The sequence below is a fragment of the Doryrhamphus excisus genome, chromosome 16 (genome assembly GCF_030265055.1).
Source record: "Doryrhamphus excisus isolate RoL2022-K1 chromosome 16, RoL_Dexc_1.0, whole genome shotgun sequence".
NCBI lineage: Eukaryota > Metazoa > Chordata > Actinopteri > Syngnathiformes > Syngnathidae > Doryrhamphus > Doryrhamphus excisus.
In genome coordinates, this window is record NC_080481.1 from 13,488,978 (window position 1) to 13,504,463 (window position 15,486).

Consider the following 15,486-nt stretch of genomic DNA (forward strand, 5'->3'; position numbering starts at 1 on the left):
CAGACACTTCCTGTGAGTCTGACACTGAATATAAAGCATGAGGACGGCTGCTACCTGCTCCACATTGCGCCCAGCCCTCGACTCACTCCTGATGGGCTCCTTACAGAAACCTGCCCCCCCCCCCCCCCCCCTCATATGCTTCCCTCTTTTACCTGTGCAAAGAAAAAAATACTGACGCTTGAGACACACTGCCCCCTGCTGGATTGGTTTCGGTAGGGAATGCCTTGTGATAGTTTCTGGTACCTTTTTCTGGTACCTTTTGCACTATTTTTGAAATGCCATTTTTTCAGGTTAAATAACTATCAATAGTTATCCTCCCTATCTGTGTGGAAGTGGTAAGTTTTTGGCTGTTTAAGTTTAAAGGAAATAACTTGAAGGCTACTGTTTAGGTCGCTAGCTGGATTGGTTTCAGTAGGGAATGCCTTGTGATAGTTTCTGGTACTTTTTGCTCTATTTTTGAAATGCAATTTTTCATGTTTTAGTACATTTTTATTCTCTTCCTTTACAGGCAAAGCTTCAACCAGTGACGACGATGTTCAGAAATCAGATGTATCCTCAACAGGTCAAGGAGTCATTGACAAAGACCACCTTGGTCCGCTCCTGCTGCAGGTGAATCCAGCTCCACTCCTAACTCACGATGAATGCAACGTTTTTGATTTTGACAAGCGGTGCCTTCCTGTTACTGCACCACCAGGCATTGGACGGCTTCCTGTTTGTGGTGAACCGCGAGGGAAGTATTGTGTTTGTGTCGGACAACGTGACACAGTACCTGCAGTACAAACAGGACGAGCTCATTAACACCAGTGTGTACAACATTCTGCACGAAGAAGACAGAGAGGAGTTCCACAAGAACCTGCCCAAGACCAACTGTGAGTTTCCACTGAGCGGTTGGTTGAAATACTTTTTGTCTGTTCAAAGGTTGTCTTCAAAACAAGCTGCTAAATCCTGCATTTGTTTGCATAATCCACACAAAATCATTGACTCTTAAATTCCCTGATTATTGGTTTCTAACTCGAGTTGCACGACCAGTTAAGATGGTTGGTTTTTCCGAGTTTTTTCACAAATCCTTCTGATAAAGCGGAAGTATAACCTGTGTACCTGTCCTGATGGACACTGTGTGACATATAGTTAGGGACTTTGTAGCTTAGAGTTGAGAATTTACCGGTCGATCTATGTTCCCACCCTCACCTACAGTATGGTCATGAGCTTTGGGTCATGACCGAAAGAACGAGACTGCGGAGCTCAGTCATCCAGGAGGGAGCTGGTGCTCCTTCACATCGAGATCCAGCTGAGGTGGCTGGGGCATTTAGTCCAGATGCATTCCGTACGCTTCCCTGGTGAGGTGTTCCGGACATGTCCAGTCGGGAGAAGGCCCAGAGGCAGACTTCGGTCACGCTGGAGGGATTATTTATCTCACAGCTGGCCTAGGAACGTCTTGGTGTCCTCCTGGTGGAACTGGAGGTGGTGGCTCTCATTGGGCTTCCCTACTGAAACTGCTGCCTCAGCAACCCGGACCAGGATAAGCGGAGGAAATTTGATTTCATTCATTCATTTTCTACCGCTTTTCCTCACGAGGGTCACGGGGGGGTGCTGGAGCCTATCCTAACAGTCTTCGGGCAAGAGGCGGGGTACACTCTGGACTGGTCGCCAGCCAATCACAGGGCACATATAGACAAACAACCATTCACACTCACATTCATACCTATGGACAATTTGGAGTCGACAATTAACCTAGCATGTTTTTGGAATGTGGGAGGAAACCGGAGTACCCGGAGAAAACCCACGCATGCAAACTCCACACAGAGATGGACGAGGGTGGAGTCGAACCCTGGTCCTCCTAGCTGTGAGGTCTGCGCACTAACCACTCGACCGCCGTGCCGCCCGGAAATTTAATCATTTTTATACATTATACTTTTGGGCAGTTCGACTTTGGAGGCCCCCTACTGTCCACACCCAGACCTGTAAACCTCTTCTAACATCTTCCACAGAGCAAAGGCATAAAACAGAGTTGCCCAAGCGAATACGCCTCCTCTACTTGAGCACCAAGCGTAAACTCACTCAGTTATGTATTATCCTCCTTTGTATTTAACTCCCCGACATAATGAGGAAGTATCTCTCTGAAAAGAGAGATACACAACACACCTGACACAAACACACACACATGTGCACGACAGTACCCACCCACTCGGTGCGATGCAGACAGAGCGTAGCACAGCTGTCAGTCACACTCAGTGGTCCAGACAATGTAAAACAGTCCTGAGCTCTATTCAGATCCCATGGCAGCTATCTGGAAAAGTACTTACTGCTGAATAATGCACTTCCGCATGCTCCTCCCCCTCACATTAATGAGTTTGTATGTGTATATGGCTCACTTTTTACATTTAGAAGACAGACATGGGATTGTGTTCGGGTGTTTTTTTTCCATGAAGCCCCATGAGCCTGCACATTGTTGATGAAGCTGATGGAATATGAACGTGTATCTGAGCCCACCACTCCATAAACACCACAATATTACTTTTACACAGCAAAGGCTCTTTGAAATATCTCATTTGTTCTTCCCTCTCTCCTACACCCTTCCTTATCATACCTTTCCCTCCTACGCCTCTACAAACTTTCTCGGCCTCATTCCTGCCTGAAATGGCTGCCAAATAAGCTGACTCTTACAGTTGTGTTTTTGCTCAATATGCTTGTGTCCACACACTCCCGCCTCTCATTGTGTTTCGCTCTGCTGCTCCTCACATCATTAGGCTTTGGGAGCCGTGAATGAAACGAGGTCTGGCTGCCACATTCCTGCAGGATGACCGGCACTGACCACGCCGCGCTTTCAGTAAAATACACTAAAATCTCACAAACAAGAACATGCACATCAGGGCTCTACATTTAAAACAAAAATGACTTGCCGATGGGGAATCCTTAAGGTGAGAACTACTTGCCCAAACTTGCCCCATGTAAAATGAAAAGACTGCCATAATGATATCATCTAATTTACAACATACTACCTTACACATGGTAGTCGTAGTAAGCAGTGATATTTATAAGTTGTGCACCACAATGAAACATGATTGAATAGACACATTTGTGTACTAGTAAAGTGTTTTTATCCAGAAAAAAATGCTCAATGGTCAAAAAATAATTTGTGAAGCAAAGGTGAGAAAAATACACAAAGAAATGGAACCGCTAGATTTTGTAGCTTGTGCAAAATCAGCACTTGGTATTGGATCTAATGGGTGGTGTTTCATTGTGACCACTTCAAATTGTCACAGGAATGTGATTCACTCACCTGTGCCATCATTTGATTTGCTGCCGCTAATAAAATACTTGTTTAGGAGGCACAGTTTCATCACTTTTTGGTGTTTTCCTTCAGAAGTTGTTGAAGAATTAGACGATGTTGGCAGGGACGCCATGATAGATGTTTTCGTAGTTCGTTAAACGATCGCTGTTGGTTGATCGCAAACAAGAACGGGTGTGGGTAAAACGCGGACTGTGGACTACGGACCACGGTCTAAATAAACGATTTTGATTGGTCCATTTCAAGATTTGCAAGGTTTGGTTTGCAAATTACCACCGGAATAACGCAGTCTGTGTGTTCGCAGTATGGCATGCCAAAGTGCACTTGCCCGACGGGAATATCACTGATTTGGATTTACTTGCCCGAATTTTGTTTTAACTTGCCCCGGGCCATCGGTACATCGTTATTGTGGAGCCCTGCACATATGTGATTTATATGATGGTGATTGTTTTCTCTTGTGATGATGCTGAGCTGAAAAAACAAGGCCATGTCAACCCCACAAATTTCTATCCTGACACATCCCGAAAGTCTTGTATCCTCCTTGCACCTTGCCAGATACGATACACCTGCTAACAATTCAAGGCCTTGATCTTGGACTTCTCACAGTTTGGTTTCACTTTTAAGGTTGCCTCACTAACCTCCTCCGCCTCTCCCATTTCTTGAAAGTGACCTTTGTCCAGTATGTGTGTATATGTGTGTGTGCATTGTAATGAAGAACTAGAACCCTAATGAGAATAGATGGCAGCGTGTCCCCGTCCTCTTGCCCGCCACAGAGTACACTTAGAAGGAGAGATATTGGAAATCGACACCTTAGCTACAATAATCCCATGGTCCATTTAGCTGGGAATGCGAATAGCGGTAGAGGCACCTGCTTCTCAGTCCGAGTAGGAAATATATGTTATACGGTTTGGATACGGTTTGTGATGTTTAATTATAATCTGTCAGTTTTATACCTGTGTGGTATTTTTCAGTACTGGAACTCGGAGGAATTTGGGTCAATGTTGTTTCAACTCTCATGGGTTTTATGTTTTTGTCCCGCCTTCTAGTAAATGGAGTGTCGTGGGGAAATGAGGCGACCAGACAGAAGAGTCACACCTTCAACTGCCGAATGCTCGTCAAATTTGGCCACGGCCATGGAGCCATGGAGGAGGGGCCAGGAGGGCCACGCTATGAGACCATGCAATGTTTTGCCCTCACGCAACCTAAGGCCATGATTGAGGAGGGGGAAGGTATGATATAATCACTACTGTTAGCATGATCTTAAGAAAAAAAATAAATTCAACTAAATTTGTCTACGACTTCAACTTCAAACCTGAGTTGTGGACTCCTATAGAGCAGCTCCACACAACAACCCGCATAGAAAACTGTTTAGATTTTCCAGAAAAGCCCAAAGTCCTTCCTAACTATGAAGCATATAAGGACGTCCTCCCCTCTGTGACATCACAAAGGCACAGTTTTACCACGCCTTTTGAAACCGAGTGTTTTGAGCCATCTCAAACTTCTTTTAATATAAACTTAAAGCCCAATTAAACATAAAAGTAACAAAGTAACATAGAGTTTCTACCACTAGCACTAGCAATTCCTCATTGATGATGCAGTCTCTTAGACCAGGGTCCTCTTTGCTAGATACATAAAACATTTATTTATCGATGGTAACACTGTGTGCCATGTACGCGATTTCTGTCGGCATGGCTCCACATTTACACCACCACCAAGTCATGCTGGTCCTGACTCTCTCAGGACCGCTTCTTGTCCACTTAGGTTCTTAAACCTGTAGCTCATACTCTGTATATTCAGGTTCGAAAAGTTTCTTCTATCCTTATTTTTCCCCAAGTAGTAGTCAGCAGTTTTCTATGCTGTTGTTGTTGATACATCTGAAAGTACCGTGTAAAAAGTAACACATTACTCTCTTTACTTGCAGACCTACAGTCATGTATGATATGTGTTGCCCGTCGGGTTACAGCCATGGAGAGAACGGAGAGTTTCAATACAAGGCATGAGCTCTCAGGTGAGGACCATCACAGTACATAACTAAATCTTAAAGTGGAATTTATTCTTCAAATTTTACCATCTTTTTACCCTTCCCTCCTCCTTCTATCAGGTAAACTCATCCAGATTGACCAGAACTCTCTGCGAGCATCAATGCGTCCCGGCTGGGAGGACTTATTGCGGCGGTGCATTCAGATGTTCCTTCAGCACAGTGACGGGCAACCCTGGTCACATAAACGCCACTATCACGAAGGTGCTTTGCCCACGCAAAAACAACCGTTTTTTTTTTTTCTATGCTGTAATAGGGCTCCTTAAATCAATATCAAAGTTGGTTTTGACACTAAGGATAATGATGTGCCCTCAGAACATTGTACCACACAGTGTCAATGTGCCATTTTCTTTTGCACAGCTTTTTTGCAGGGTCATGCAGAGACGCCACTTTATCGCTTCTCTCTGTCTGATGGCACTCCAGTCACAGCGCAGACAAAGAGCAAACTGTACCGTCATCCTATGAGCAACGAGCCACAAGGCTTCATCTCCACTCACCTCCTTCAGAGGTCAGAAACTAACAATTTGAACAAATTTATTATCTTAAATAGGAAAAACAAATGTGTAATGTCGGACATATCAGGCTTTCTCTGGAGCTGAAGTAGAAGCTGAATAAAGTACAATGTTTTGATTTTTTCTTATGTATTTTCTCTACCTCCAACCAGAGAACCAAATGGCTACCGCTCGGCTCAGGGTGGGAACATGATGCCCAACACCATGAGACAGCAAACCATGGGTGGTCCCAACCCCAATGCCCAAATCAATATGAACACCAGTGGAGGGATGGGCATGGGGGGCATGGGTGGAATGAACAGGGGCTTTGGTATGAACGAGCAAAGCCACATGGGTCACATGGGTCAGATGAGTGGCTGCTCCGCATATGGAGGAAGCAGTGGTGGAGGGGGCGGAGGCATGGGCAACCGCATGATGCAGATGAGCCAGATGGGACATATGAACCAAATGGGTCCCATGAATAACCCAGGCCAAGGTATGCAGCAGCACCCACAGCAGCCCCCCTTCCAGAGCAGCGGTGGTTTTGGGTTGAGTGGCTTGAACAGCCCTTCAGGAAGCCCCCGGATGGGTGGTCCCCAATCAGGACTCTTAATGTCACCTCGAAATAGAGGTAGTCCAAAGATGGGCGGCAATCAGTTTTCTCCAGGAGGTGAGTCTGCCATTGTTGAACAGTCTAGCATAAGCAACAGTTGTTAATTTGTTGTGATTGATTGTGATTCAGGCATGCACTCGCCCATGAGTGGCATTTGCAGTGGTGGAGGAGGCAGTGGGAACACAACAACCTACTCCAGCAGCTCCCTAAACGCCTTACAAGCAATCAGTGAAGGAGTAGGGAACTCCGTCAGCACCACTCTGATGTCTCCTTCGCCAGTACATAAACCTGATACCTCTCCTAGCGTCCACTCCTCTTCTTCTTCCCAGCCAAACCAAATGGCCAAACCAGCCCAGGATGGATCCAAAAGCCCAGCGGGAGGCTTGGGGCTCGGGCTCGGTGACCAGCACCACCCCATGCACCATCACCACAATCATCAGCATCCTCAGGCTGAGAGTTCTGGGGATAGACCTGACAGCCAAGCAACTACAGCACCGAAAGAATCTTCAGAGGGGAGCAGCGAGGCTGGTGGGGGGACATCGGAGACCACTAGAAGGTTACCAGACAGTAAGGGCCATAAGAAATTGCTCCAGTTGCTGACCTCGCCAACGGAGGAGCTCGCGATAGGAGGCAGTGGACCAACAGGGCCCCCTAATCTGCCACCATCAACCAACAGCAGTACTCCGGTGACCTCAGAAACTAAGGACCCCAATGGGGGGATGACTAGCCCCTCATCCACGGGTGTGTCCTCTTCGTCCTCAGCCAGTGCCAATTCAAGCCAGACAAGCGGGCTTGCGGGTGTGTCCACATCAGCTAGCTACACGGGCTCACTGCAAGAAAAGCATAAAATCCTCCACAAGCTTCTCCAGAATGGCAATACACCTGATGAGGTAGCAAAGATCACAGCCGAGGCTACAGGAAAGGTGTCACTCGGGAACCAAGAGGGTGCTGAAGTAGGTACCGGAGCGTCGGGTGTAGGGAGCGGGCCGGGCTTAATCACTGAACCCAAGCAGGAGCAGCTTAGCCCCAAAAAGGAGAAAACTCATGCCCTCCTTCACTATCTACTCAACAAGGATGATTCTAAAGAGCCATTGGATGTCAAGCCCAAACTGGAGGATTTAGACGGCAAGGGAACCTCTGGGACCGCTGGCGGTCCTCCACGGGGAGGCCCTGGATCTGCACCTGAACATCATGAGAGTAAGATCAAGTCAGAGCCACCTGATGATGTAAGTTCTTGTATATAGAATCACACTCATACAAACTACTCGGATCTTTCCATAATAACTAATATGGCTTATCTTTTCACCAGTTGCACAACCTTGAGTCTATCCTGGGAGATCTGAGGGGGTCAAGCTCTGATTTTTACTCAGATCAGGCAGGAGGTGCTGGGTCAAATGACACAGTTAACAAACCACAGGGTGGCCTTGATGACAGCCTACAGAGTAAGACATCAGTTCATCAGTCAGGACACCACATCTTCAATTTCTGTTTCCTCCATTGTTCTACTTATTCTTGTGTCTGTAGAGGAAGCTAAGACTTTCTCTGTTTACTTAGGGAGTCCAGGTATGGGTGCAGGACCTCGAGGGTCCTTTCAGAGGGCCTTATCTGTGGAGGGGAAGCCTCCCGGTGGGCTTGGAGGAGCAGGAAGACGCCCCATGCTTGTCAAGCAGGAGAATATGATTGGTAGTCCAGATGGCTACTCAGGAAACATGGGTGTGTGTTTGACATATTTTGACTAAATGTGTAATCACAGTGTATGTATCGTTATAAATTTTTCCACTTCTTTCTGTACTCTAGAAGGCTAAAATAAATACCATGTCACATATTCATTATAACCAGGACAACTGAATAGGGGCATGGTTCCCCAGAGATCTCCCATGGCTGGATCTGGAGACTGGGGTATACCTCGATCCAGTACCAGTCCAGTGGGTTCAGCTGGCCACCCCTCCATGATGCGTCCCAATATGGAGTACAGGGGTAGCAAAGGAATGATGACGGCGTCCATGGTGAGCCGTTCCAACAGTATTCCGGGATCCAGGTCTATGCTTCAGCAGCAGCTGATGGACATGGGTATGATATGTGTTCATGCTTGCCTCTCAAATTGCATAGTAAGACTTTTGGAGGTTTTGAAATAACTTTACAGTGTCTTGTCGTTAAGGTGGCACCACTGACATGATGGGTGGGAACTCCTTCAACCAGCAAAGCCAGCCCAACCAGTCCACTTCATGGTCAGATACTCTCATGGGCATGGAAGGCAACAGGTGAGGTGATTCCAGGTGATTTAATTCCTCGAAATTATTCCATCATGGATGTATCGGTATGTATATGTTTATTCTAGACGCCAATTCGCCAACACTCTGGATGAACTTCTGGTGCCACCCACTACCACTGAGGGTCAAAGTGACGAGCGGGCGCTTTTGGACCAGCTGGATTCCCTTTTGAACAACACGGATGGCATGGCCCTTGAGGAGATAGACAGGGCTCTTGGCATTCCAGACCTCGTCAGCCAGGTAGAATAGATGAAAGAATTTGAGCCGAGACAGCTCCAGCTGCATAATAGTAATAAAATTATGACTCATAACTGTGATTAAAATTTATTCGGGGGTGGAGGGGGTGCATTGGCTGTTCTTTTGATGAAGTATATAAATTAGCCCAGATAGATTAGTTTATACCGCATGAAGAAAATGAAAATGTATGAATAAGAGCTAACATCATCCCTGTCTGTTGCAGACACAGGGAACAGAGCAGCAACTGGAGACTTTTACTGGACAGGAACCGTCAATGGTGCTGGACCAGAAGCCTCTGTATGGACAAGGCTATCCCGGACCCCCGACTATGCCCATGCAAACTGGCTACGGAGGGAACCCAATGCAGGGACAACCTCAGCAGGGAGGATTTGGGCCCATGTTGTCACAAATGGGACAAAGCAACAGCTTCCCCGGCATGGGTGGAATGGGGGGCATGGGGCACCCTCGTGCAAACATGATGAGGCCGAGGATGATGAGTGCTAATAAGCCCATGAGGCTCCAGCTGCAACAGAGGCTGCAGGGACAACAGGTTTGACCCAAATATTAACAAGCATGTTTATACATAATCAGTAGGGGGTGTCACAAGATCTCCTAAGATTAAAACATAATTTGTTGTTGTCTTGGGGCACTAATTAGTAAATTACAATATATTGTCATTTTCATTTTGTGACACCCTTAATAATCAGCCTTTAATACGTTTTTTTTTTTTTTTTTTAATGTTCTCTTCTTCCTTGTTCAGTTCATGAATCAGACCCGCCAGGCCATGGGCATGAAGATGGAGAACCCTGGAGGCAATCCCGCCATGCGGCAAGCCATGCAGCCAGGCATGGCTGCACAGGTAGGCACAGTTTTTTATGGTTCCAAACAAAAATATTAGAAATTAGAATATTGTTTACTGTGAAATGAAAAGTGTAAAAATGTATTTTTTTAAATGCATACACTATATTCCACTACATACATCTGTGTATACTGTATATGTATGTTTATATACACAAAATAGTCTCGGTGCAGGGTTATCTGTGGTAAAGCGATGCTCTGAATATGTCTCCCCCCCCCCCCAGCAGGGTTTCTTGAACGCTCAGATGATGGCTCAGCGCAGCAGGGAGATGGTGACAATGCAGATGAGGAGGCAGCGCATGATGATGCTGATGCAGCAACAGCAGCAGCAACAGCAGGCGGCTGCAGGTGGATTCAGCCCCCCGCCAAACGTCACCGCTCCCGGCGGCATGGACAACCCAGTGGGGGGGCTAAATATGGTTCAGCCTGGTCCCCAGCAGTTCGGCTACGGAGGGAATTATGGTGGGGGTTTTTTTGCGAGGCAGAACAATGCTGCTCTCTGGTGGTTGAGTCTGTGAACTGTTAGGGGGTTTTGATGACTGTTTTGTGCTATTGCTGTTATTGTTACAGGAATGAGCCAGCAGGGGGACCCGTCATTTGGTCCTTCTGGCAATAGTCCTCCAAACACCATGATGCCAGGCCGCCTGGGGCCTCAAAATCCCATGATGCAACAACACCCGCAGGGTGGTCCTATGTACCAGGGTGCGGATATGAAGGGCTGGTCGCAGGGAGGCATGGGACGCAACAGGTTTGCAAATGCTGCCATTGTTGTCTGATGGAATGGGTAAAAACACAATTCACTCAACATGTCTCCATCTTGTCTCCATCAGTTCGTACCCTCAGCAGCAGTTTAGCCAACAAGTGCCACCAGGGCAGCAGCAGCAGTTTGGGCAGCAAGGAAATCCAGGCCAGTATGGGGGCATGATGATGAACGGCGGCATGGCCGCCGGTGGAGGAGGTGGTGGTCACATGGGTCAGATGGGAGGTCAGATAGGCATGAATCCAATGGTAATGGGGCGCATGATGGGACCAGATCAGGTAGGTGCACAAGTTCACTCAAGGTCACTAATTTAAATACAACAACCGGACCATTTACTGATATATTTTTCATATTTCTTCCATACAGAAATATTGCTGAAACTGATGCCGGAAGCTGTAATCTCCAGTGAAAAGCCGCAAGAGGACATGTTGGTGTGCTTGACATTCACCACATGGGGGCGCAAAGTTTCCTTTTGATTGATGCCTTTGTAGTGTGGCCACCTAAGGAGAAATCAGTGTGGAAATAACAGTGCTGATGAAACACTGCAAGAAACACAAACCCCCCCATTATACACACACAATTGTGTGGTCCTTCAGCTGACTGCAGTTAGATATTGCTGTCCTACCAGGTAGCTGCACTGGTTGGGTCCTACGATGTCTCTAGGCTTTGAGGTGCTATGGAGACTTGTGTGTGTTTTCGTGTGAGTGTGAAGCCCTCCTTTTGTCGAATGTATTATGAAACTGCATTAGAAATGTGCATTTTCTTCTCATTCCCAATCTCTCTCATGTTTCCTTGGCCGTCTCGCTCCCAGAGAGGAGGTGCCGACAGTAAAGATGGTTGTAAGCAAGCCACCAAGATTGTGACACTCGGGGATGAATGTCAGCGAGGAAAACACAATGTTTTGTGGCCTCCAAGGCTGGGCGGGGCTAGCATACAAATGAATTACTCGTTGGCTGATTGCACTTTAAGGAGAGGCCAACATCGAAAGGATTGTGGCAAAAGAGGCCTTTACTTTAAGAATGAACCCATAGCAGCAGATATTACGTTTATTTTCACATGTTTTCTCCAGGATTTGTGGAGAAATGGGAGGGGTGGGGGTTATGGGAAATGTTGTCTGAGGTCTTTAACCAATGGGAAAGTAGCAAGCACAGATTTTAGCCAACATTCTTATCGTCAGCGATTTATTATAAGAGTAGAAATTAAGACAGGGGGGAATAAAAAAAAAAACATTTTAAAAACTCCACTGATGTACGGTATATTTATACAGATTCAAGAAGCGATTCTTTTATCAATCCAGAGGAAATATTTTAAAATCAGAAAGTTGAAGATATTTTGCTTATCTAAAAATACAAATTTTCAAGGTTTGAAAGTACAAAACTAGAAAACGGGCCAAGTGTGAAGCTGAAGTGTGTGTGTGTGTGTTTACGCTCACACTGTAAGATTTCAATTTCTAGCAATAATCCTTCCTTCTGGTTCACGTCTTTGTTGAAGCATCATTTCCCTCATAGCGGCAGCGGTACAGCAGTATTAGACATGGTGTGTGTTGTTTGGAGACCTTTATTGTTGATAGAAAATTGTAAATAGGCTTCAAATGTATGATATATAAATATATATATGCTTTTGTAGGTCACATACTTTTTTTGCACAGATTGCAAGGCTTAATATTTAATAAGTGTAATTTGTCTCATTCCATCATAGGTCAGCTTTGTTTCTTATTGAGAGAGAGAGAGAGAGAAAAGGGCCTCCTATTTTTTTAAAGCGGTATGTGTATAATTTATTTCATACTGCCATGTCTCTCTTCTAAAAAAAAAAAAAAAAAGCACTTTTTTGTTGTGATTTTAACATTAACTTCTTTTCATTTCACGCGGACATGCTATTTGTTATAGAGGTGCTAGTGAACAAACATGTTCATTTTAAAGGAATTACTTGGAGGGGAAATATATCCAAATACATAATTATTTAAAGCTTGACTTTATGCCCAAATGTCGCACTATTCTTTTCCTTGTGAGTCTCACCATAGTCCTTGGTTTTTGCTTCTAAATGTTTCATCCTGTGGCTAACTTTTTGGATTGTTCTGCTAAATCTCATTCTAGTCCTTTTTAGTGTGACTTGTTCCCTCTTCCCTATTGGAGGAATCTACCTATGAAGACATGCTCAATCCAAAGAGTTTTTTTTTGTTTGTTTTTTGTCCTTCTGCACTGCTTAGAGACACTTCCTGTACTAGAGCGTACTTATGTGGGCTTTCACTGTTGCGCCTATGATACTCCTTGAATATGATTAACATATATGATATCCCCTCATAAAAGATTAGAGTAGAGAGTAAGAGTCTGGTACTGCTGAGCATCTTTTTGGTTTCTCTTCTTTTCCCGGAAAGAATCGCAGTGCAGTTACTTCACAAGAGATTGTTAGGATTTTCTAAATCGGAAAGTTGTTTTTTGTCCCAGTCCAAATGAAAATGATTCAATGTTTTTTTGATCTGAAAACTAGGAACTCCTGTCAGTTCATGGATGGAGCAACGAAAAGATACAATACAGGATGTAAAATACTGTTCTTTTCTTACCTTGTTCTTGATGTTAATATTGTTGTAAATACAAATTTATATTTAAACCACTTGTCTCTGCTGTCTTTTTCACCAGTGCCAAATAAATACTGACAGTACAGTGGAACCTTGGTTAGCGTCCGCCCCGGTTAGAATGTTGTTTTGGTTAGGGTCAAAACATTTGACCTCGGTTTGCATACATTTTACAGTTGGAGTACAATATATACAGTAAACCTCGGATATATCGGATTCAATTGTTCCCACTGGTTTTGTCCGATATAAGAGAAATCCGTTATATGCGTATACCAGAAAATGTCCGTTTTACGCATATATCGGATTTATATCCGGAATATGCGTAAATTGGATTTTATCCGTTATAAAAAGGCACTTCCTTGACTATGTTTCCAATGTACCTGGACGCGCAGGCAACGCTGCAAACGCTGCAAATGACGTCGTATAGCGGCCTGTCGCGATTCGGCGAATCGGAGCGCCACGATGCGGCCATCCGATATATGCGAGGGAAATTTAATGGAAATGCATTGGAACGGGACTGGAGATTTTGTCCGAAATAGGCGAAATCCGTTATAAAAAATCTGATATATGCAATGAATTTTTATTGGAAATGCATTACAGAAAAATTGGTTCTTTTTTATCTGTCCGTTGTGAGCGAATTTCGGATATATCCGAGTCCGATATATCCGAGGTTTACTGTAGTACAATATATTTGGTAAAGACACAATGTGGCAGAGAGATCAACATGAACACGACCTTCGTGTTTTGCCATGATTTATTTCGGGAATTCGGTTGTGTTTCTTACCTTCTTTCTCAAGACTTGCACTTGCAACTTGCGTTGGCTTCATTTTGGGTTGCTTCACATCCATGCCCAAGTGTTTCTAAGAAACAAAAAATATTTGGTTAGTGTACAGTATGTTCCAGTTAGTCTCTGACCTACTTAATGACCCTAACCAAGGATCCACTACATTGGAAAAAATTCAGTTTCAATGTCTACAGTCGAGGTAGTCAGCGGGGGGTCCACAATGACTTGGGCAAGGGTGCCCCGAGTTTTTTCCAGCATGGGCCACATATAGAAAAATTAACCAAACTCTAACCCATCATTTTTATACATTTTGTGTATTAAAAATGATAAAAAGCAATCTAGTCTAGGGCAACATACTGTATGCTAGGCTATCTGAACAGAATTTGTGAAGTCAAAAACATTGAAGATAAATATATAACAGAATCACACAATTGAAAAAAATAATTTCTGCTTACAAATTGAGCAATAACATATCATAAAATGTGTTTCTTAATATTGAATTTTCCATCCATCCATTTTCTTTGGCTAAAACGAGTCCAGGTTGCAGGGCCAGCTGTCTCAGTATAGGGAAGTCCTGACTTCCCAGTCCCCAGCCACCTCTTCCAGTTCCACTGGGATGATGGTGAGGCGTATTCAGGGAGGTTGTGGGATAAAATCCCTCCAGCATCCATGGTCTGCCCTGGGGGGTCTGCTCCTGGCTGGGCATCTCATCTGGGAGCATCTCGGTTGAAGTTGGCATATTGTAACCTACTAATCTACTCGGGAGTTGTTATTGTCGATTCTTGGTGACTTTCTGCTGCATCAAATCTCTGTGACTTGTGTTTATAATTTCCTTATCATCGTCAATATTTGTCCAGTTCCTCAATGTCTTTAGCAATAAGTATGTTGTCTCAGATCATCTATTTAACTAACATGCTAACATTAGCATGTTAACACCTAGCATAATAGCACAAAGTGTGTCTACCACTGAAAATGCCAACATGCTAACACCTTGTGCTAAGTATCTGCTTCAGTTCATTCATTCATTTTCTACCGCTTTTTCCTCACGAGGCCAATCCAGCCAATCACAGGGCACATATAGACAAACAACCATTCACACTCACATTCATACCTATGGACAATTTGGAGTCGCTAATTAACCTAGCATGTTTTTGGAATGTGGGAGGAAACTGAAGGACCCGGAGAAAACCCACGCATGAGACACACAGTGATGGCCGAGGGTGGAATTGAACCCTGGTCTCCTAGCTGTGAGGTCTGCGCGCTAACCACTCGACCGCCGTGCAGCCCACAAAAAATAACATAAAAAACTGAAATTGTGTGAAAGGCTAGAGAAAATAAATGGGTTTTAACGGAGAACATGCAAACTCCACACAGAGATGGCCGAGGGTGGAATTGAACCCTGGTCTCCTCGCTGTGAGGTCTGCGTGCTAACCACTCGAGCGTCGTGCAGCCCACAAAAAATAACATAAAAAACTGAAATTGTGTGAAAGGCTAGAGAAAATAAATGGGTTTTAACGGAGAACATGCAAACTCCACACAGAGATGGCCGAGGGTGGAATTGAACCCTGGTCTCC

General features: G+C 44.8%; 1 protein-coding gene across 14 annotated transcripts in view; it reads left to right on the top strand.

The window, feature by feature from the left end:
• LOC131104684 (nuclear receptor coactivator 3-like) overlaps positions 1–13,291 on the top strand; it is a 55,117-nt gene extending 41,826 nt beyond the window's left edge. For 12 of the 14 annotated variants that reach the window (XM_058052152.1, XM_058052145.1, XM_058052149.1 and 9 more), the window contains 18 exons: positions 509–609; positions 695–869; positions 4,336–4,518; positions 5,211–5,297; positions 5,391–5,531; positions 5,688–5,835; positions 5,992–6,488; positions 6,561–7,657; positions 7,741–7,873; positions 7,986–8,144; positions 8,271–8,501; positions 8,590–8,692; positions 8,770–8,941; positions 9,162–9,488; positions 9,699–9,797; positions 10,021–10,258; positions 10,367–10,544; positions 10,627–10,898. In XM_058052152.1, the coding sequence (XP_057908135.1) occupies positions 509–609; positions 695–869; positions 4,336–4,518; positions 5,211–5,297; positions 5,391–5,531; positions 5,688–5,835; positions 5,992–6,488; positions 6,561–7,657; positions 7,741–7,873; positions 7,986–8,144; positions 8,271–8,501; positions 8,590–8,692; positions 8,770–8,941; positions 9,162–9,488; positions 9,699–9,797; positions 10,021–10,258; positions 10,367–10,544; positions 10,627–10,870 (4,313 nt within the window). In that variant the 3' untranslated portion in view covers positions 10,871–10,898. Of the gene's footprint in view, positions 1–508; positions 610–694; positions 870–4,335; positions 4,519–5,210; positions 5,298–5,390; positions 5,532–5,687; positions 5,836–5,991; positions 6,489–6,560; positions 7,658–7,740; positions 7,874–7,985; positions 8,145–8,270; positions 8,502–8,589; positions 8,693–8,769; positions 8,942–9,161; positions 9,489–9,698; positions 9,798–10,020; positions 10,259–10,366; positions 10,545–10,626; positions 10,899–10,922 lie in introns of those variants that run through there. The other 2 variants (XM_058052155.1, XM_058052154.1) reach the window with 2 other exon arrangements.
• The last annotated feature ends 2,195 nt before the right edge of the window (positions 13,292–15,486 follow it).